General features: G+C 50.2%; 2 protein-coding genes across 4 annotated transcripts in view; one reads left to right on the plus strand and one right to left on the minus strand.

The window, feature by feature from the left end:
- The first annotated feature begins 980 nt into the window (after positions 1-980).
- Positions 981-11,870, plus strand: PNOC (prepronociceptin). 2 transcript variants are annotated; one of them, XM_081269587.1, is made up of 3 exons: positions 981-1,124; positions 8,703-9,096; positions 11,745-11,870. In XM_081269587.1, exons 1-3 carry the CDS (start codon positions 999-1,001, stop codon positions 11,828-11,830), a joined length of 606 nt encoding a protein of 201 aa, XP_081125713.1. In that variant the 5' UTR covers positions 981-998; the 3' UTR covers positions 11,831-11,870. The 2 variants fall into 2 exon arrangements, with proteins under 2 accessions (XP_081125713.1, XP_081125714.1); XM_081269588.1 differs by having other exon boundaries at positions 8,703-9,154; positions 11,745-11,853.
- A 3,808-nt stretch (positions 11,871-15,678) lies between these two features.
- ZNF395 (zinc finger protein 395) overlaps positions 15,679-23,190 on the minus strand; it is a 35,406-nt gene continuing 27,894 nt past the window's right edge. Inside the window, exons 5-11 of one of the 2 annotated variants that reach the window (XM_081269907.1) lie at positions 21,886-22,124; positions 21,488-21,588; positions 20,457-20,757; positions 18,961-19,053; positions 18,115-18,215; positions 16,465-17,624; positions 15,679-16,415 (exon numbers count right to left, since the gene is read on the minus strand). In XM_081269907.1, the coding sequence (XP_081126033.1) occupies positions 17,513-17,624; positions 18,115-18,215; positions 18,961-19,053; positions 20,457-20,757; positions 21,488-21,588; positions 21,886-22,124 (947 nt within the window). In that variant the 3' untranslated portion in view covers positions 15,679-16,415; positions 16,465-17,512. The other variant, XM_081269906.1, reaches the window with a different exon arrangement.

Consider the following 23,190-nt stretch of genomic DNA (forward strand, 5'->3'; position numbering starts at 1 on the left):
TGGAATGACAAAGTGACCACCATGGCCCCATGGTCAGGAGGCCCACCCACTCTCTTGGTCTTTTCTGGCTGCTATGACAAAATGCCTTATCAACAACAGAAATGCACTTCTTGTAGTTCTAGAAGCAGGTTCATTATCTAGTGAGGACCTGTTCCCTAGGTCACAGATGACACCCTCTTGCCTGTCCTCTCATGGAGTATGGGGCTACCGAGCTCTCCTGGTTCTCTTCCATAAGTGCACTAATCCCATTCACTAGAGCCCCCCCACACGCGACCCATCCACATCCCAAGACCCCACCTTCTCTACCATTACCCCCAAGGTAATCCTTGGGGGGGGTTTTCAACATATGAATCTTGGAGAGACCATAACATGAGCTCACCTTTGGCAGGAGCAACAGACAAGGAAACCCAGGAAGCTCCCTAGAAGAGATTTCAGGGGCATGAGCATTTGGGCCATCCCAGGAAGAGCTGGGGAGGATGACGGGAAATTCCTGAGTCGTTAATAAATGTCAGATTTTCCTCACCCTTGCAGAGGACTTTATAAAACCTCCCTACAGATCTCACTTCATCGTCCTAACAGCCCTGTGACAAGTCAGGTGGCACTGTTCCCCTCCCACAGCAGTGGACACTAAGGCTTGATTAGTCACCTGCTGGACAGCTGCAAAGCAATGCCTTTAGCTCCCTGGAAAACTGTCCCCACCACCCCACAGCGGCTCCCTGAATGGAGTGGCAGGAATCTTGGGGCACTCTCCTCAGGAACCCAGACCCCAGCCTGTGCAGGGACATTAGTCCTGGATGACAGGACCAGACACGGGCACCCCCTGACATCTGCTCCCTCCTAGAAGATGAATCTCAGATCCCGGCACTATTCCCACTGGGGGTGACTTTCCTGCATCCCCTGGGTTAGGACGCCCCGCCCCGGCCAGCTGGCCTCCCCAATGGCTGTACTAATCGCCACCCCCTCGTGTGTTTTAGCATCTTGCTTCCTGCATCTGCACCATGAAAATCATGCTTTGTGACCTCCTGCTGCTCAGCCTCCTCTCCAGCGTGTTCAGCAGTTGTCCGAGGGACTGTCTCACCTGCCGGGAGAAGCTCCACCCAGCTCTGGACGGCTTCAACCTGGAGGTAGGTCCAGGAGGTGGAGAAGCCACCTTCTCCCCCTCCATCTCCTTCTGTCCACTGGAAAGCAGACCCTGGGTGAGAATCTCAAGCCTCTCCCAGAGGACAGAACTTGCCCAGTGTCATGTCACCAGGAGGAAACAGATGTGGACACTTTCCAGCCAGGAACCCCATGACCTTTCCACCTTAGCACCTTCAAATAAAGACCTGCTGATTGCTGGGTGCCACAGCACACACCTGTAATCACAGCTGCTCCGGAGGCCGAGGCAGGAGGATTACAAGCTGGAGGTCAGCCTGGGCGACTTAGCAAGACCCTGTCTCAAAAGTAAAACAGGTTGTGGTGTAGTCAGTGGTAGAGCACTTGCTGAGCCTGTGCAAGGCCCTGGGTTCCATCCCCAGCACCACACACACTCACACCCCTGCTCATACTGCCCTACTGTGCCCAATATTAAAGTAATGCATTTTTTTAAGTTGTTCTATTTGTTCTTTTTAGTTCTACATAGCAGTAGACTACATTCCAACACATCATACAAATATGGAGTATAAGTTCCCATTTTTGTGGTTGTACATGATGTGGAGTTACACAGTTGTGTATTCATGAACGTAGGAAATTTATGTCCAATTCATTCTACTGTCTTTCCCATTCCCATCCCCCCACCCTTCCCTTCATTCCCCTCTGTCTAATCCAGTGAATTTCTATTCTCCCTCACCCCCCAGTTCTGCTCACTGTGACTTACCCACATATCAGAGAGAACATTTGGCCTTTGGTCTTTTGGGGACTGGCTTATTTCACTTAGCATGATAGTCTCCAGTTCCATCCATTTACTGACAAATATCATCATTTCATTCTTCTTTATGACTTAGTAATATTCCATTGTGTGTATGTACCACATTTTCTTTACCCATTCATCTGTTGAAGGACACCTAGGTTGGTTTCATAGCTCAGCTATTGTGAATTGAGCTGCTATAAACATTGATATGGCCATGTCACTGTAGTCTGCTGATTTTAAGTCCTTTGCATATAGTGAGGGGTGGGATAACTGGGTCAAATGGTGGTTCCATTCCAAGTTTTCTGAGGAATCTCCATACTGCTTTCCAGAGTGGCTGCACCAATTTGCAGTCCCACCAGCAACGTATGAGTGTAATGATGCCTTCTTATTTCAGAGAATTTGGCAAATTTGGAAAAGTATTAAAAAATAAAATCTAAATCACCATTAATCCCAGCAGAGAAAGGATTGCATCTTTCCCCCATTTACTATAGTCCACCAGGATGGTGCTCCCATGTCATGAAGTTATTTCTTTTTGTGAATGTAGCTCAGCTTGTTTAACCCTTCCCTGCCTAGTGAACATGCCCTCCATTGTTGACCCTGCAGACCATTCTACAGTGACCATTCAGTGATCTGAAATGTTCTGATATATTTTAGATTTCCAACTTGTGGTGCAAATCCAAGGTTAAGCTATTATCCATTAAACTAATTTCTCGCCTCCTCTGACTTAGAGAGTTATTCCTCTCCTGTTAACACCAGCATAATTCAATTACCGCTTCCTTTGAAGTCAATTAAGCATCTTTCAAGCTGCCAAACCCCTCAGCCTTTCAAAACAATCAAAAGCAGCTACTGTTCCTGGGGCAAATGTGCAAGCGTGCTGGACTATCATGGGCCTGCTCTCAGCTCCAGCTCCTCTGGCCCCAGGCCAAGGCTGTTTCTGACCAGTAAGAGCCACAGAGCAGCCCAGGGGACTCACCTTCATTCCTCCTCCTTCTCATCCATCAGGTTTTCCTCAGAGACTGACCTTGCCCATGGTCCGGCTCCGCCCATTGTCTCTTGTCGGGCCTCCTTCACGAGCCTCCTCCCTGCTCTGACTCTCCTTATCCCACCTCCTAGCCTGCCTCCTCTTCCTCTCTCCACTTGATAATCACAAGGAATTGCCCGATGGCCCGCTTCCCGGCTCCTCCCTCCCTCTAGGGTCCCACCTTAGTCCCCACCTCCTGGTCCCCCCAGGCTGCAGGTAACTCCCAAAGGTCCAGGTCACCTGACCACCTCTCTCCAGGCTCAGCCCCACATTACCATTACCTCTCTCCAGGCTCAGCCCCACATTACCATTACCGGTCACTTTCCACAGCTCCTGGGACATCCTGCCTTCCCTTCCCTGCCATCTCCTCCCTCCCCTTTTGATAAAGCCTGCTCACACCTCAGAGCCCAGATTGTCTCACCTCGGAGGAGAACACTGTGCTGACTCAGCCTGGTGAGGTGGCCTTGAGGTGGGTTTTCCTCTGACTAAGGCCAGAAACATGAGGAGGAGATTTAGGGGTGAAGCCAAAACACCAAGAAGGAAGAAAAGTTGGAGCCAGAGACTTCTAGGAGACCCAGCCAGAGACAGGAAGGTCAGGACCAGGCAGGAAGCCTAGTCAGGTGTCATGGTCAGGCTGGTGGCCTCCACCAGAGGCCATGATGCTTGGGGAGGCAGAACAGCAGCAGAGGGTTGCTGGAGGGTCTGCCTGGCTCCTATCCGAAGATGGCATCCCTTCCCCACCTTCCACTCATGCCCACCTGCCCCATACCAAAGGCCCTTGACACTCACCTGCCACAGATGATGTACAGCTAGAGGTGGCTACTGTAGAGCATGGAAAATCAACAGCACCAGGGCTGATCGCTACACAGTGAGCTTAAAACACACGAGCAGATTTAACTACTTACTTTCACATCCCCAATTTCCTTAACCAATCTGATCTTCCCCAAGCCTGATGAGAGAAGGAAATAAAGTTCTTCTTTCTGGGTGATGCTCACCAGCTGTGCTTGGCTGCAAACCCCAACCCAGTGGGTTCCGGTTGTTACTGGCACCTGCAGGTCTAGCTCTGACCCCCAGGTGTGAGCTCTCTGTGCCAACAGATCTGAGTTTCCCAGCACATGGCCTGGTGGGTGGCACAGAGGCTGCTGTGTAAAATGTCCCCTGGAAACAGATTCTAGGACACTTAGTCCTGGTGGGCACATCCAGTGTGGAGTTCTGACTTAAGAGACCATGAAGAATATGGAGCCTGTTTCCATCTCTTCATTGCATCTCAGATCTTCGGGGTCTAGAATCACTCATAGCTTTACTTCTTTGAAACTAGTCAGAAAATGAAACAACAGATGTCTCACAAGCAAGGACAGATGCTTCAGCGTGTCTGTGCCCCCCTGCCCCACCAACCTGGCTGCCCACTTATTTTCGTTTCTAGTTTGTGTCCACTTTTAATCTATTCTTAAGTTTAATGAAATGCCAAGAACACAGGACAGCACATCTCATTCCCAAACCTGGCAATCTTTGAGTGTGTCCACTCTGAATGATGGGGGAACTCATTTCAGCAAGGGTCACCTCACGGTCTCTCCATCAGATTATATAATTCTGAGCTCTTCCCAGGATCCTTTGGACTTTTGGCTTCATCAGAAATTTTTCTATTTCTATTCCTGGTAGTTGGTCCAAGAATGGCTGGCTTTTTTGTTAGACTATAATTTTGGTTGGTAAATGACTCACACACCCAAACCCATTGCAACGTCTTGGCCTTTTACCTAATCATGTCAATTCATGAAGAAAAAAAGTAGATTCATTGAGTTGTTTTAGAAATGAAAAATAATGCAACTAACCCCTGCCCCCGAGGAACAGTCTGGGGAAATATATTTAAAACTTCATAAAACCCTATTGCAAAACAAACCACTTTCTGGTGGACCTCTCTTCATGGGATGAACATCCTTAGGAGATGATTTGTTCTTTGTGTGGTCTTCTTGTTGGCTGTGCCTCTGCTGCCCTACCAGTGTTATCCCTGGAATATTCTAGCAAAGCCTCCTAGAGCAAGTAGCTACCAAATATCTCTTGGACAGAAGTGGTTGAAGTCTAGCTCATGGCAGGAGCTAGACTGTCTCTGTGACCTTCTTCTTTTCCTTCCAGAGAGCTCCTGTGTGTGTTCCTCACTTTTACCCTAATCTATCTTTATTTATTTATTTATATGCTAGAGATGGAACCAAAGGCCTCACACATGTTAGGCAAGTGCTCTACCACTGAACTACATTCCCAACCTGTACCCTCATCTCTGATCCAGACATCCAAATGGCCCTTTGCTCTGTCTCCTCACAAGCTCGCTTTGCAGATCAATTTGGCACCAATCTGGGACTCCAGATGCTCATGCAAACTTTGGCTTAATATAGCAATGTCATCAGCATGGGCTTGGAAAATGCATCCAGCTCACTTAATAGGCCATTAACCCATCTCTGGAAAGCGGCTGGTGAGGCCCCCAGACCACAGGGTTAGGCATTCAGCTCATATGCCCATCTGGTGCTACAAATGCTGTTGTGAATTTGGATCCCTCCTATTTGGCCCCAAACCTTCTCCTAAATCAAGAATTGGGATGACTTGGTTAGCATCTAATTTACCTAACAGTGTCCAGTCTGCATATGGACTGTGGCATCTGGTTTGATCATAAAATTTCATTTTCTCTGATTGACACCAAATCTAATTGCCATCTGGGCTTACAAATCCAGGAGCTCACAGCAGATCTAGTCGTATCTAGACTTATCTCTCCCACCTGTGTCTGTTCACGGAAGGAGCAGCACAATTCAATAAGCATTTGGGGTCCTACTCTGAGAGGAACAGGCCAAGCGCGCCCCTCACACTTTTGTGATGCTATCCACACGTCCCTGCTTTCCCACGGATATAGTAGAGCAGGGATTTTCAAATTCACCATTGAGTTCCACTTGTGGGGAACTGTTTTAGTGAGTTTCTTCACTGTTGTGACTAAAAGACCAGACCAGAACAACCGTAGAGGAGGAAAAGTTTATCTAGGGGCTCAAGGTTTCAGAGGTCTCAGTCTGTAGATAGCCAGCTCCATTCCTCAGGGCTCAAGGTGAGGCTGAACATCATGGAGGAAGTGTGGCAGAGGGAAGCAGCTCACATGATGATCAGAAAGCAGCGCGAGAAGAGACTCCACTCTCCAGATATAAAATATAGACTCCAAAGCCACGCCCCCAAGGCCACCTCCTCTAGCCACACATTACCTGCCTTCAGTTACCATTCAGTTAATCCCTGCCAGAGGATTAATTCACTGATTGGGTTAAGACTCCCACAACCCCATCAAATTTCCTTTAAACCTTCTTGCATTGTCTTACATGGAAGCTTTTGGGGGACACCTCACATCCAAACCTTAACAGGAACCATTCTCTGCATTGAAGGAGTTTTACTCATGCTTGGCCTCTAGGTGGCGCTAGCAGACACACACATAATGACGACCAAAATGTCTCCAGGTGCTAGAATGTCTACTATTTAATAAAAGGTGAAGACTCCTAAAGGCACTTCAATATAAGCGAGATGTGGCCCCTCACTTGTTATACTCGGCCTCAGGAGATATTGCAATTATTTATATTAAGCATTAAAATTAAGAATTAAGAATTTTTGATGGGAACACGGAGGAAGGAATGAGCAATTCTTCCAGGTACAGTACCTAGAAGAAGGTATCATAGAGGGGCAGCACTGGATTGTGGCTGGGTCCCAAGGGATGGATGGAAGGAAATCATTCCAGTGTCTAAAGGCAGTAGGAGCAGCCCTATGTACCTGGGGGCATGTGCATGGGAGGAATTGGAAGCAAGGTGTGGGCTGGGCCAGGTGCTAGAGGGACTGACCCGGAGTCTGGAGCTATTTCATTTACAAAATATCAGACAGTTGTGAACGAGTTGTGATTAGAGTTATTTCTCAGGAAGAGTATTCTCCAGGGACCTAAAATGGACTCGGGTGGTAAGGATAGAGATGGAGAGCTCAGCTAAGGAGCCACTGTGCCCTCAGAGGGAATGGAGAGGAGAAGCCGACCTGAGTTACTAAGCAGACGGAGGTGGGATGAGAGAGGTGAAGATATGCCCAGGGTTTACATGTCTGTCAACTGGGGAATAAGGAACCATCCAGGGAGAGACAGGGAAACCACGCAGAAGGGCAGACTCAGGTGGGGAAAAGATCAATTAGAAATTGAATTCACCTGCTAGTACCAAAGACCTAAAGTAGCAGTGGCCTAAATAAGAGAGAGAGTTGGTTCCTCATACGGAAGGGATTCCAGGGCTAACAGGACAGCTCCAGCTCCTGCGTCTTTCTGCTCTGCCTGCCTATGGCTTCCCCTGCCTATGACTCCACCCTCCACATCACCCCATGGTTTCAAGATGGACAGCTGAGAACCAGCCAAGGTGTCCACATTGCAAACCTGAAGCTGGAGGAAGGGGAGAAGGGGAAGTTCTTCCCAGCTCAGTCAGCCCTGCTTTACTGGAGGCTGCATCTGATCATTTCCATTCTTGCTGCTGGTCTCCTCATTCTGTAGGGAAGATTCAAAACTTATCTGTTGCCTTCAGGAAGAAAACAGTGTTCTGTTAGTAATGGAGAAAGGAGATGGATCCAGGTGGGGAGTTAGCAACCTCTGCCCCTGAAGGTGCCCAGGGAGCCAGGCCCAAGCTCCATAATAGTCAGCTGAGGGCTGCCCAACTGCCTGCTTGCTCACCGTGTCAAATATGGGCTGAAGGGTGTTTTCTCTAAGGCCAGAAACATAAGGAAGAGAATTAGGGGTGAAGCCAAAACACCAAGTAGGAAGAAGAGTTGGAGCCAAAGACTTCTAGGAGACCCAACCAGAGACAGGAAGGCAGGAGGGTGGGCCAAGGTCAGGACCAGGCAGGAAGCCTAGTCAGGTGTCATGGTCAGGCTGGTGGCCTCCACCAGAGGCCATGATGCTTGGGGAGGCAGAACAGCAGCAGAGGGTTGCTGGAGGGTCTGCCTGGCTCCTATCCGATGATGGCATCCCTTCCCCACCTTCCACTCATGCCCACCTGCCCCATACAAAAGGCCCTTGACACTCACCTGCCACAGATGACGTACAGCTAGAGGTGGCTACTGTAGAGCATGGAAAATCAACAGCACCAGGGCTGATCGCTACACAGTGAGCTTAAAACACACGAGCAGATTTAACTACTTACTTTCACATCCCCAATTTCCTTAACCAATCTGATCTTCCCCAAGCCTGATAAGAGAAGGAAATAAAGTTCTTTTTTATGGGGCTGGGGTTGTGACTCAGTGGTAGAGCGCTTGCCTAGCACGCGTGAGGCACTAGGTCCGAGACACATAAAAATAAAACAAAATAAAATAAAGGTACTGTGTCCATCTACAACTAAAAAAAAATACACTTTTTTTTTAAAGTTCTTCTTTTATCTGATGCTCACCAGCTGTGCTTGGCTCTGAAAACCTGACTAAGGATATAGTAGGGCGTAGTTTGGGGTGCCTTTATTCTGTGTTAACTTACTATTAACCTGGAGTGAGTCAGCCTCACCTCTGATCCCTGATTTCTTTGTTGGTAAAATGATGGAACTGGGCCAAATGGTGCTGTGTTTCTTTGCAATTCTTAAATTCTATGAACCTTAAAAAAAAAATACTTTACATACACTACTGCATAGTTCTTGAGAAATGATGCTTCAGAAGCGTTTGCATCGGTGCCGACACAGATGACCCAGGGACTCAGCTCCTCCCTCACCTTGAACTCACAGAGGTTCCTGTTTCTTTTTCCCTTCGTCCCCTCCTCCCCCGTTTTTGCAGGTGTGCATTTTCGAGTGTGAAGAGAAGATCTTCCCCAGCCCTCTCTGGACTCCATGCACCAAGATCATGGCCAGGGGCCCCTGGCAGCTCAGCCCTGCTGACCCAGAGCACGTGACCGCTGCTCTTTACCAGCCAAGAGCCTCGGAGATGCAGCACCTGAAGCGGATGCCCCGTGTCCGGAGCCTGTTCCAAGCACAGAAAGAGACAGAGCCTGGCGTGGACGAGGCTGGCGAGGCAGAACAGAAGCAGCTGCAGAAGAGGTTTGGGGGCTTCACCGGGGCCCGGAAGTCAGCCCGGAAGCTGGCCAACCAGAAGCGGTTCAGTGAGTTCATGAGGCAGTACCTGGTCCTGAGCATGCAGTCCAGCCAGCGTCGGCGCACCCTGCACCAGAATGGTAATGTGTAGCCGGAAGGGGAGCCCCTCCCAGCTGCACTGGCCACTGCAACCCATGAGTGAGTTGGGCACCGATGAGCTGGGGGCAAGAAGAGACCCCACACACCCAAATGTCTTAGCCTTCCCCCAGGCCCAGAAGCACATCAGCACCACACACACACACACACACACACACACTCACACTCACACACACACACACACACACTCCAAGACTCCAGCTCCTGGGAGACTTGAGGCTTGAGAGGGAAATTCACCTCCCTGCCTCCTGCCCACCCTTTTCCTGGGGAGCAAAGATTTTCCTAAGATTGCTGCTTGAGGCTGACCACTCCCATTTGGAGATTGGTTACCATGGGGATAATAGTAGTATGTTAAGATAACTAATTCCTCTATAGCTCTCCAGGAGCTTAGTTACTATGGGGACAGATAAGTGGACCGATTCTCTTATCCAGTTGCCATAGCAACCATTCAGCTCACCTTTCCTCAGAGACTATCTCTAGAAACCAATAGCTGAACCTACTCTTAGCCATTCAGAGGCCGATTCCTGTGGATGTGATGTCGCTGTTTCACCTTCAGAGATGGCTTACGTCTCTCCCTTTCCTTGACACTGTCTCAAGGTATCTGTGTTGACTCCATGAAAACCATCAAACTTTCCCATTTCCCCTGCCAAGGATTTCTTGTTAGAACCAGGAGTTAATGCTTTCTGCTTTTCTTTCTTCGTAAGCCATTTGTCCACCCTATCACCTTGCCTGGAAAATGTGGTCATTGGCATCATCACCAAGCAGGACCTCTAGAATTTGGCCCAAACTGAGCTCTTAGTCTGTACAATATGGACTCACGGATGTCTCTTCCTTCCTCCAATTTGCTTCTTTGTAGGGTACCATTTTTTTGTTTTGTTTATTTTTGTTTCTCTCCTTTCTCCCTTGTTCTCTCTTTTTCACCCCGGGCATGCTCATCTAAGTAAATATAATACATATTGGATAACATACACCAAAGTCCTAATTAATTGCCCAGTCATTCCAAACTCAACCCTTTGGGCCCATTAACAAATACATAACTTTGAGTGTCTCCGGGAACTAGCACAGTAGAATTTTCTGAAATTTTAAGAAAAATCTTGACCAGGTGCCTTAATTTGTGTATGGGAATCTGATCATGTACAGAGTCCCACATGCCTTCTTAAACAGCCTAGAAACTTGGCCTAAAGCAAAGAACTAGCCGTATCAATAATCTTCTTCCTTCAATGTATGTTAATCCATATGTTAATCTATGGCGCAGCAGCAAACTACATGGATCTTTGCTGGTAGCCAGCTTGTTTGCAACCAGCCCATCCCCATATGGACACATGTATTACAAGTTGTGAGAAGAAGGCTGGCATGCTTAGTTACCAGAAGTACTAATCTCCCAAGGTGCAGAGTAGACCTGCACTGTGTTCAAAGTCATACTCCTGAACAGTTCACAAGAATTATGTTTCTTTCTAAGCTGTATTTGCACAGAATCTAATGACAAATCTTTCAGAAGAAGCATGGATTATTGTATTCTTAGAAATCTTAAAGACATTCTTTAAAGTGGCTCTTCAGGGACACCAAAGCCCATATCTAATTCTGAACCATCATAACATTTCTTCTTACCTAGACAGTTTAAATCAGTCCTGTTAGCAGGAATCAATTTATTTGGTTAAAAAAAAGAAAAAGAAAAAAGAAAGAAAGAAAAGAAAGGAACTACCCAGGCGATCAGCTTTTCTATTGTCCTTCCAACTGAGGAGCTAAACTAAAGCTGGTAACCAACTTCTGTCCACTGCTTTGCAAAGTCCTTGATAGAGATCTGGCAACTTTACCAGCTCATTTGGGCGTTAGTGATGGCTGTCTTTTCTCCTTGTACAGCCCTGTTTCTTATTTCTGCAGGGGAACAGCTGCCGAGTGCAGAATGGACACGTTTTACAAGTCAAAACAGGCAGCTGGAGTCTTGTTTTTATCCACAGGCACCCCAACCTGGCCTGTGTGTGATAGAGTCCACCATCTTGGCCGACTTCCATTGCCAAAATTGTTCTTGACTTCTAAGACATCCAGTGGGAGAGAATGGGGCTCCTGAACCCTGAATGGGATTAGGAGCCTATTCGAAAAGTGCAGTGGGGTCCTAGAAGGCAGGCGTTAGGAAGCAGGCCCTGCCCTAGACAGCAAGGTGCAAAGGGACAACTGGTCTCGGGGATTCCCTTCCCCTCCCCTGACCCTAGGCCTTTGACTCTTTTCCACCGCCTCAGGACTTGACCCTTTAGACAGTGGGAAATTAGCAGATTCATTGGTGGCCAGTTATGAGTGACATCAGGCTTAAAGAGCACTTGTCCTGTAAGAGAACCTCAGATGAGGACACAATTGAGCATGCATTCCGAATACCAGGGAGGAGGAGTTTCAGGGTAGGGGGCTTGTCACTATGCCTTTCACTATGCCACTGACCTCCCTTTATGAGTCCTACCCGTGGACTCAGGTGGGAGGACGGGAGCGGCCTGTGGAGGGCATTAGGAACCTTGGGACCCTAAGAATTGGGTTGATTGCTCTCCCTGGCCTCCTTTTGATGGCTCTAGTCATTTGGGCAAATAGGATCAAAGGGACAAGAAAACCATCAGGTTTGCCATTTTCGTCATTTCTGTCTCCCCAGGCGTCCAGGTGATCCCCAAAAGAGCATGTGTCCAGCCCCAGACCTGCCGGCTGGGAATCAGGATTCCTTCATCTCCCAGGCGCTGAGCACCCCGACCCGCGGGCTTTGCCTCCAGCTCCTCCCGCCCGGCCGTCTCCCCTCCCCACGGCATGTTTCACCACCGCCCGGCCCTCCTTGATGCTCCATCAGAGTGTATTTTTGTAACTCCTCCAGCTACATTCTAATGGCCCCATCTTTCCTCCTCACCCACCTCTTGGCCTTCTAGCGCCGGGTGAGAGGAATATGGAATCAGTTCTGGGGCTTTGACTCATCACTGCCATAACTTGTTTGTAAAAGAGCTGTTCTTTTTGACTGATTGTTGGAAACAACTATTTCTCCATTAAACTTCTACTGAGCAAATGGTTGATAAACTGGTTTGCTGTTTTTAAGTGACATGACTAAGAAGCACAGACTCCGCAACACACTATAGGAGCCGCCTCTCCCAGGAGACAGAGGCAGAAGCTCACAGTTCTGCATCCTCTAAAGTAGGGCAAGAGGCACTAGCAAAAGCAGCCCCAGGGTACTGTGCCAACGGTGGGAACTGAGGCACACAGCCGTGTGAAGGTACAGGCAGGAGGGACAAAGGGCCAAGGGTTCTCCAGACCTGTGTGCATCTGCACCAGGAGGGGTCCAGGCTGCTGGGGTGCAGCCTGGTTTCTGAGTAGATGGAAACTTGCATTTTTAGCAAGTTCCAGGTGATGCAAATCCTGCCAAAGCTACTTTTGTCTCCCACTTAACACTAAACATGGTGAAGTGTGCGACTGTCAGAACCCGGCCAGGAAACATGGGGAGCACCCAGTAACTGAACATCTACAAAGGCAGAAAGCAGGTCCTCGTCTGGGTTTTGCCCCTATAAGAAGATACAATTAGTTGTCCCTCAGTACCCACAGGGGACTGGTTTCAGGACCCTTTGTGGATACCAAAACCCAAGGATGCTCAAGTTCCCTACAAAAAGTGATATATCTGCATAAAAACCTACACAAAACCTCCAATATGCTTTAAATTGTCTCCACTGATAATTCCTAATACAACGTAAAGGCTGTGTAAATAGTTGCAGAGTTGTATTGTTTGGGGAATAATAAGAAGTCTGTACATGTTCAGTACAGATGCAATTTGTGGGGGGCAGGGGGTGGCAGATACCAGGGATTGAACTCAGGGGACCTCGACCACTGAGCCACATCACCGGCCCTATTTTGTATTTCTTTTTTTATTTAGAGACAGGGTCTCAATGAGTTTCTTAGCGCCTCACTTTTGCTGAGGCTGGCTTTGAAATCGTGATCCTCATCCTCCTGCCTCAGCCTCCAGAGCCACTATGATTACGGGTGTGCGCCACCACGCCGGCAGTACAGATGCAATTTTTTAAAAATGTTTTCAGCCTGCAGTTGGTTGAATCTTCAGATGCGGAACCCACAGATATGGAGGGCAAACTACCACAAACTGAGAACATTATGGGGTTTATTTGGCTTACAGTTCTGGAGGCTGGGAAGTCCAAGACAAGGGGCCACACAGGCTGCATCCTAACATGGCAGCAGGAAACGCAAGACAGAGGCAGGGGGAACTTCCCTGTTCATCAGGAGCCCACAACCACAGGAACTAACCACAGTCCACTCATGAGGCTGCAGCCAGGACCTAATTGCCTCTAAGAGGCCCCACCTCCTAATAAGATCCTTACATTCGCTATTAAATTCAACACTCAGACCACAGCAAGAGGTACAGGAAGTCAGCAGATGGTAAGGCCTGTCGGGAGCTAGGGTAAGCTGGGGTAAGGGAGTTCTAGAACTCCTAAGTGCATCTCTCTGGAGCTTGCAGCAGAAAACAGTCATTCACGCACGGGGAGCCGTGCAGTTTGGTACCCCTGCTTCTCTCCCCTTCCCACTTCCCAACTTTGTTCTGGTGTCTCCTGTGGACCCCACCAGGAGCTGGAAAGCTAGAGGTCCCCCTAATGCCACCACAAAGACCCCCATCACCAAGCCTCAAATGCATAAACCAGTCCCTGGGTGGGATATTTTTCTGCTTCAAACCCCTGCCCACCGAGGCCGGCTTTGCCAGCCTGTGGGCCTCCACAGCACTCAGAATCTATGACTTTAGCAGGCAGACCGTGCTCAGAGTAGAGTGCTATTCTTTGGACATGTCTGAATATGTCCCTCAAAGGTGCCTATGTTGGATGTGTGGTCCTCAATGGGGCAACTGGGAGGTGGTACCCAGCAGAGGGCCCTAGGTGTGTCCTAGGAAGGGACTCGGGGACTCCAGCCTCTCTGGCTTCCTGTTTTCCCAATGTGATCCATCTCTCTGTCTTACAGGAGCTGCCATCATTGCCATCTGCCATCATGCAAACAGCCAAGGGGTGCCCTGCAAGAGCTTGACCAGGAAGTTTGGATTTTCAGTCCCCCAAACTGTGAGCTAAATAAACCTTTCTTCCTTTATAAAGTTAGGATATTTCATTATAGTAAGGAAAAGATGACTAATACTTAGGGTATTAGACTTATTTTCTCCTATATCCCAAGCCCCTTCCTCAACACACTTGGGAATATGGTCCAGAATATATTCCCTTTGTCAACATGAGCAGTTCAAAATAGTTGCTGCCTGGATCACAGCCCTGGTGCCATTATCTCCCCATCTGTGATCTGGGCAAGATATTTAGGCTTGGTGCCTCCCTCTCCTCGTTTGTAAAGTAGCAGCAACAGCAACACCCTCGCACAAGCAGCTGGCCCAGTTCCTGGCAAATGTTACCTACTGTTCCAGAGGGCGACATGCTAGCACTAACACCAAGGACTCTGAGACGCTTACTCTTTATAGGAGCAGGAGGAAGAAAAAACACACCAAGTCAGACAATGTACCATTTTATTCCTTATAAAATATATTTCATATTGTTGCTGTAAAAACATTACATTTCACATTTTTTTAAAAAAATTTTAACAGTAAAAATAATACTTGGAAGACAGCTGGGCAGGGGGCGGGGGGTGCCAATAAAACAATTCACAAATGGGATTTATCTCCCTTTTTTTTTTTCTTTTTACCCCTGGTGAAGTCAGAACCTGGAATGACCAGAAAGGAACAGGACAGACTTCTTCCAACAGAGTTCCCATATCCGATACTGTCCTTCAAAAAGTCACTGACTGCTCACAACTCGTTTGAGATTACACGATGGCCTTCAGAGAGGGGTTAAAAGTCACCTCGTTAACTCTAAGCTGTGTTACTTGAGAGTCCTTTGACCCTCCACCTGAGCCGTGCCCTGACCGCAGACAGGGTCTGGACTCTGCACTGAACACACATGGCGGACACCCAGCCTCACTGAGGCTGCTCCAAACACAGCCCCGGCTCTGAAGGCACCTCAAAGAGAACCCGAATACGGGGAACGTCACTGGACACTTTCCTTAGATAACTGCTTTGCAGATGAGTCCTGTTACTTTCAAATGCACACCTGCGGCACCTTCCTCCAGCCAGATTCTGTGGCCCAGGGGGCTGGGAAGCAGGGAGAGATCGCCAGGTTGACTCACCAGCCACCCCCACCCTCCCAGGAGAGACAAGCGGAGCAACCCCAAGGACAAGCCGCACGTCAGGAACCAACATAAGAGCAACAAGACAGAGAAGTGGGTGGACGGAGGGCCAAGGGGGCCCGCGCCACCGCAAAGGGGGAAGGAGCCAATGCAATAGGGAGGCCGCGTGGAAAGGAGATAAAGAACAAGAACAAGAAAGCCACCTCTGCTTTTAAAGTGTCCCATCAATTCCTTCTCTCTCTCTCCTCCTTTTCTGTCTTGGGTACCCACGGCATGAGAAACCGGCCTCACATGGAGAACATCTTTGTATCCAGTTTTTATCTCCAAGGTCCAAATGGAGGCAGGGATCAAAACAGCTCTGCTGACGGTGAGACTCAGCACGAGCCGGGGTTTAAGGGGGGGGGGGGCTCCTGCACAGTCCCCATGTGTCCACACGCCCCCATGCTCCCTTCCCCAGTAAGATCTGAAGAGGGACAAGGTGGGAAGTGAGGCAAGAAGGCCATCAGCTCTTAACTCTACGTGCAGTCGAAGAGACACAAGAGCCTGGGCCACCTCTGGCTGACCTGGTTTCAAGCTTCACCAAGAAACAGAATCCCATATACATCTTTCTCCTAAAATATAAAAATATATCCCCACCCCCACCAAAGACACTCTCGCATAAGAGGGTCTGTCCCTTCTGTCATCAGCCCAGGCCACTACACCCTTCACCACATCACACCCCTATTCTTAGGCTTGCAGGTTTGGTGATGCTCCATGTGTCTCAGATTGAAAAACAGACGTTTATTTCCCACGTGAAGCCACCAAACAGAGCGTCAGCAGCCAGGTGTTTTCACCTGGGACGAAGAGGACAGTCTCAATGATAATCAAAGGTGGACACTGCTGCTCAGGCTCAGGAGAGGTGGATTGGTGGGACTCCCTAAGCCTGTGACACCCGGGACATCGGTCCAGGACTCATGTCTGAGACAGCCGGGCCCCGAGTGGCCATGTTCAGCAGGCCACAAGCATTGCAGCCAAGTCGGCTGGGAGGAAGGAGAGACTCAGACAACGTCAGGGCTTGGCCCACTCCGCCTCCATTCATCCTTAGTTGGCACTCAACTCCCTCCATCTCTGCCCTCAACAAGAACAGCCTGGCAGACTGACCTCTGCAACCCTCTCCCCCAAAGCCCTGCAGCCTCTAGAGACACCAAGGGCCGAAACGGCAGGAACGGCTAACCACCCCTGCCTTCCTCTTGGACTTCCCGAATCTCACTCCCACAAGGACTCGCCTTGACCTTCTTCACCCTGCCTTCCACGCAAAAACGGGGAAAGCCCTGGTGAAGCCCAGAGACGAGAGCGCCTCCAGAGTTTCTCAGGGCCACCCACAGAAAGGGCTTCCGAATGAACCAGATGAATTCCGAATGAACCAGATGAGAGTCAACGGTTCTGGCCTGTCCTTCCCCACGGGAGGGAAGGACCTCAGGGGGCTTTGTTCAGGTAAGGACAGTTCCCCGGACACTGAGACCTCTAGCACTTCCTCCAGGACACAGAAGGATGGTCAAGGTGGTGTTGAACCGCCCCATCTCAGAAACCATCAGCCTGGGCTCAGCGATTTGAGGACCGTCTTTAAAAGCAGACTCGTCTGGGCTTTGAAAAGAAGTCATGTAGCTCTTGTTGAGAGGCAGCCCCACCTCTGAGGAAACCCAGATTCAAATGCTGTCACCTTTGAAGGGTTTTCCTCTTCCTTCCAAAAGCTGTTCAGACAGAGAAGAGGAGCCACCCCCCAGGAGGCACACGTCTGCCGCCCACCCCACCTGTGGTCCTCCTGCCTCATGTCACCCCCAGCCAGAAACTTCCTCATTTTTTAGGAAAAAGAAATTCATCTTGCTCACAGTCCTTTCTGGAAAAGTTGAGAAAACAAAGGATCCACCAACTCGGCAGGAAACAGGACACACAGTCCAGTACAAACCAGTGCCCCGGGACAGGGCAGGTGGGAGGGACTAGTAATTCTTTGGTCTCTGGTTCGCTGCAGAATACCCTTCGTCAGTCTTGGCTCTCTCCTATTTTAGGGGAAAAAATATTTTCGCTTCTTTTTTTAAAAATAAAACGTTCCCACAAGGGGGAGAAAGTGTTTTAAGTGTTACACTTGAGCCAACAGAGTGGGAACCACCCGCTCGGGCTCTGCACGTCTCTGCTTCCCCCAAGGCCGACTGCCATCGGGCTTCGGGGCAGGGCCGGAGCAGAGTGGCTGGCGGCTCAGTCCAGGAAGCGCTGGCAGGCCTTCTTCCACCGGCAGGCCGTGCACCACTGGTCCCGGTGCTCGATGCCGTACACCTTGCGGCACTTCTTGGCCTCCCCACGGGCTTTCCTGTCAAAAGAAAAAACAAATCAGAGTCACAGGCCTGGACGGCACCAAGCAGGAAGCTGGGCAAACAAGCAGAGGCTGGAGGGGTGCCCCCCAAAGGCCCGACGGGTCAGAGGCTCAGGTGTCAGAAGCCAGCCCTTCCAGTGTGTCCTCCACCCGGGATCCCCTCTGGGGACCGATCCTACTAACTACCGTCGGTTGAACTCAGGCTCCACACTATGAGGAGACGGGGAACAAAAACCAAAAACCAGCCAGGCGTGGGGACACACGTCTATTATCCCAGTGGCTCAGGCTGAGGCAGGAGGACTGCGAGTGCAAAGCCAGCCTCAGCAACTCACTGAGGCCCTAAGCAACTCAGCAAGGCCCTAACTCTAGACAAAATGAAACAAAGGACATAGATGTAGCTCAGTGGTTAAGGACCCTTGGGTTCAATCCGTATTACCAAAAAAAAACAAAACAAAAAAAAGGCAGAGTACAGCAGCAGACATCTCACCTGGCACTGCCCTGAGCCCGGGGTGGAGAGGTGACAATCAGGTGAGACTTTGCTGCAGGTGGAGGCTGCGGCTCGCTGAAGCTGAGTGACCGGCTCCGAACCTGGGCATGAGGAAGGGGGCCGTAAGGACAGGCTGTGAGCACAAGGGCATCCTCTAAGACAGAAGGCCACACTTCCTGAGCCCCTGGGTGCACTGCTGGACCCCACAGCCAGTGCCAACACAGGAGGCACAAGGCCTCCTCTGGAAGGGCGCTGCGGGTAGAGAGGCTCACAGCAGCCAAGGGTAGGCTGGGGGAGGCTGCAGCGGAGAGGATTTAGACAGAGTTCCCACACGTGGAACAAGTGAGGGCGTCCTGCTGCCTCAACAGCACCTTCTAGCAACTGGATTTTGCAAAGTGTGACACCTCCCTGTGGCGCGTACTTGAGACTAGAGCCCGGCACATGTCGTGTCAACAACTTATGGTTCATTTAGTCCAGATGTAGCGACCGAAGGTGCTGGTCCACACAGGCCTGGAGATTTCTGATCAGCCACACAGAGCTCACAAAGCCATCTTCTGACTGTCCCACATTCTCCCCGTTCCTCTCCTCTTGGCATTAAAACCCTAACAAGCACCAACACTCAGAGGCAGCGAACTGACCCCAGCCTTCTGAGATGGACTATGACCAGCTGAGGAATACTGGGTGGGGGAGGGACGACACGTGGAGAGCTTCACAAAGTTTGGGGTCCAGAGGCCCAGTGACAACCCCCACCATGGACTGTGTACTAAAGAGATGGCCAGCAGCCCTGTGGGTGTGTGCAAGAGCTCTGGCCTTGTACCCGTGCCCAGAGTGCTGAAGGTCACTCACCGGAGAGAGCGGGGAGGCAGCGGCAGGGGCAGCAGCCCAGCTGATGCTGGTGTAGATGTGGGGAGAGACGGGGATCTGGAAGGATGGCAGAGCCTGTGAGGACAAGGAGTCGTCAACTGGGGTTCCAGCTCAGAAAGTCCCCGGTCTGCCCAGCGTGCCTGTCACGTTCCACAGCAGAAAGTGCGCCTCTGCCTGCGTGAGGTGACTGGGAAGATGTCCTGGGGCACACCAGAGGGGTCCTCCCCGGAGCAAGCTCAGAGCACCCAGCTCTTCGAAGTAGTATCCTTGGTACCAGGCTCCAGCCTTGCTTTGGAGCCCTCGTCTCAGAGCTGGTTACCTGCCAGGTAGGTTATTCAATCCCGCAGGGCACTAACTTCTCAGTTAGATCACCTACCAAGAATATGCCACCGGCAGTTGCCAAGAAAAGTCTAAAACATCTGAGTGTGGGAGGAACAGGTGGAATACAACACCGAGTCACCAGGTAACTACGTGGTCAGGGATGTCCGGTTTAGAGACCCTTGTAAAAATACCAGACACACTGTCCAGGCACCACAGGGTCAGCTAGAGCTGGACACTGGCCAAAGGTGAAATAGCAAAGTGGCTACTTGCTCAATGAGAAGAAGAACCAGTGTATTTTTTTTTAAGTTTTCTGATTGGAAGAACTACTTTTTAATTACTAACTTGCAAATTGGTCCAGAGTCTAAAAAGACCAAGCTGTGGGCACAGAAAGATTGTTAAACCAACACACAGGAACCTGCATACATACCTACTGTGTGCAGGAAGATCATCCTAAAGTCACCTCCCTGTGACAACTTTCCTACCTGCTTCAGCATAACAGTGTGATCCCTCCTCTATACACAATGACTTCTTTTGCCTCCAGTAAATAGTGCTGGCCTCCTTATTATAATCAGCCAGGTTCCACACATTTCCTCACCAGCTATAGCACACACTCCACAGGGTGGGGACTGTGTCTGATTCTTTCTAAAGGCTGACTCAGCCCAATGTTTGACACACAGCAGGTATTCAAAATAGGGTTGTTGGATTAACATAACTGTAGAAATCAAAGATTTACCACCCAAGAAGTCCAAAGACACTACTGCATCACCTTTTAAACCAGAGATGTGGGACTGCGGATGTGGCTCAGTGGTAGAGCACTTGCCTAGCATGTGCAAGGCCCTGGGTTCAATCCCCAATACCACAAAAAATAAATAAATAAACCAGCAATGGGAGGACACCCCAGCCCAAATCCATCAGCCTGGTCACGCAGAGATTCCGCTGGGTTCCTCAGGACCACTCCTGACAATGACTGATGGGAGAGGTCTAGGAATCCCCACTTTTACTAACAGTGATGTCAGATTCATTTCCTTTTTTGTAGAAGATTAGCAATGTGGTCCAAGTGCTCAGTCTTCAATCAGGGGGGTCAGGGGCCTGTGATTCGGCTGGCCAGTGACTGGCTGGGACCCAAGGCTGAACCCCTGAGAGCCGCCGCTCCATACCTGGTATGCATGGTCAGCCTGAATGTGCCAGAAGGAGCCAGGAGCTGACTTGCTGAGAGCACCCGAGGGCAGAGGAGACTCCAGACCAGAGTGTTCCGGGCCAGAGGTCTGGGCTTTGGACAGAGGCAGTGGAAGAGTGGCAAGGGATGGGCTGGTCACTCGAGGGGTGGGAGCTGGCTCAGCGGTGGGAGTCCCAGGGGCAGAGGGGACTGCTGCAGCCACAGCAGACTCCTCCTTCATCTGCACCTCTGTGTAGTAGAAATCCTCCTCCCGCTTGAACTGGTCAGAGTCCACAGTGTCCCTGTGCAGAAGGAGATGAGGTCATCATCGGGGACATGCAGCCCTCCTTCGCAGCCAGCGGAAACCAAGGTGTAAGAGGGAAGCCACTGCCTGGGGCTACCCAGCAAGTCAGAGAAGGAGCCCAAGAGAATGCCCAGACACCCTGTTCCCAACAAGTGTCACCAGGGACCACATGTTCACACATCAGCAGAAACTGTTTTTCTGGGCACAAAGGCTCACCCTCACAGAGCACATACGCACACCCACTCCGAGCGCTGCCCGCAGCACACTCCCTAACACTGAGTCAGTTCCTGCCAGGGCAGTCGCTAGGCTGGCTCTGCACAGAGTCAAGATCCTGGTGCCACCTCAGTGCTGATGGAGACTCAACTCCCAGGGGGAAGCAGGTACAGCATTGACCACTCCATGTCTTGGCTACAGGGTCCATCAGTGAATGGACCAAATTACCCTATTTCTACCCAGAACTAAAACATCTTGCTTCCTACATGGGGCATGAGACAGATCCGTAAGGCAGGCAGGGCTCGGTTCCACAAATAGCATGGACATTCACCAGGAAGTGAGGGACTGTCCTCCCCAACAAGGACATCATCCTGACAGCAGCCAGGGGTCAGTACAGGGGTTTCCCAGCAAGTCATTTCCTTGAAAGCACCTGGGCTCTGGGTCTTGGGGAAGTATCCGGGTGGAGGGAGACCTGAATGGCACCATAGGCAAGAGGCCCTGAGTTCCGTACCTACCCCAGGTGGAGGGCTTTGACGTGTCGCTTGATGCCCACGATCGAGCGCAGAACTTTGCCACAGTTGGGCCACAGGCACTTGTACATCACCTTCACAGAGTTCTAGGGGAAAAAAGGAAGTCTGGGTACCTGGCACACTTCCCCACCACCCCCTCGTTCATCCTCACCCCGTGGGGCCCTCTGCTGCATGGCCCTCTGTAGGAGGACGGGGAAGAAGGCAGGGACTGGGGTAGAGGCTAAAAAGAAAAAGTGGTATCCAAGAGAAGGAGCCGGTCCCAGGAACACCACAAATTAGCAGACACAGCAAAGGAGAACTGTAGAGGGAGGAGTGGTGACCATCTGGGGCCTGTGGGTCCCTGCTGCTCCAGAGATGGCCCTTCCTGCTCGCCAGACACCTACCTTCCTTTTGCGTGGAGCTGGTTCATCCAACAGGAAAGGGTCAGGATCGGTCTCAAAGCCATGATCAGTTTGGGGAGAACCAAAGGCATCCCCCAAATACTTGGGGCTGGCCTGGGGGTGCGGCGGCGAAGGGGTGGAGATGCCGCTGCTCCCGCTCCAGTGCCCGCTGGTGGTGCTGCTGCCACTGTCTGACACATCGCCGCTCTCCTTCCACGGGTCACCCGAGACCACACGGGAGGCTGGCCAGATGAAAGAAGATGAGAGAGGACCTCAGGGCTTGTTCCCAGGCACAAAGAAAAAACAAATCAAAACAGAAAGTCCTTTTCAGGCCTGCAGCAAAAGTTAGGGAGCAGGTCCATTCACTGCAGCAATTTCTACTGGTAGAACTGGTCTAACCTGTTGGACACTTTCTGCCACAGCCACATCGGTCATCCCTGACCAGCAGATGCACACTGTAACTTCCTTTTGTGCAGGATTAATAGAAAGAGACTGGGTTACAATTCATTTTTCACTGTATATGCTAAAAAGCAGGGGGGGGCCTCTCCTGCCTCCAGCCTGGCTGAGGAACACGAGTCCAGGAAGATCATCCTAAATGTCACCTCCCTGAGACAACAGGGGAGACGATGCATGGCTGAGGAGCACGGGGTGGAGGGGGGGTGCACGAGGGGCGTCTGTTTTGCTCTAGTCCTGAAAAATGCCTTCCAATCAGGTAATCTATCAGGGAGAGGAGGGCAGGGAGCAGAATACTACATCTAGGATGACCAGCACTAGGGACAAAGGGGTCAGCCAGCAACAAGCTCTTTCTCAGAAGTTTTTCTAAGGAAGCGATACCAGATAAATATTCTATACCATGAGAACAAAGTACTCCTTTGCAAATGCACTGCAGTGACATTTTAAGAAATACTTATGGGCTGGAGATGTAGCTTAGTGGCAGAGCACATGTCTAGCATCCACAAGACCCTGGGTTCAATCCCTAGTACCGTAGGAAAAAAAAAAGAAAAATACTCACAATCCCCTGTGTATACACACTCAGAGCACCATCCTAACAATACATAGACCAAAGGATGCAGGTGGTTTTTGTGCAAATAGTACTCATAATTAATGCAGTTTTTTTGGGGGGGTTGGGTTGTTGTGTGTACCTCACTTTACAAACTTCAAATAATTAATTGCCAAGGAAGACTTACTTACTTTTATAAGTTCAATTATAAGATCAGAAGTATTTTTGACAGGGTTGGGGTTGTGGCTCAGTGGTAGAGCGCTCGCCTAGCACGTGTGAGGCCCTGGGTTCGATCCTCAGTACCACAT

This window comes from Spermophilus citellus (assembly GCF_964194105.1).
Source record: "Spermophilus citellus genome assembly, chromosome: 16".
Taxonomy (NCBI): Eukaryota; Metazoa; Chordata; class Mammalia; order Rodentia; family Sciuridae; genus Spermophilus; species Spermophilus citellus.

Coding starts and splice junctions, on each gene's coding strand:
- PNOC (XM_081269587.1), top strand. CDS start 999: ATGAAAATCATGCTTTGTGACCTCCTGCTGCTCAGCCTCCTCTCCAGC. Junction 1,125..8,702: donor TGGACGGCTTCAACCTGGAG/GTAGGTCCAGGA, acceptor CCGTTTTTGCAG/GTGTGCATTTTCGAGTGTGA. Junction 9,097..11,744: donor GCGCACCCTGCACCAGAATG/GTAATGTGTAGC, acceptor CTGTCTCCCCAG/GCGTCCAGGTGATCCCCAAA.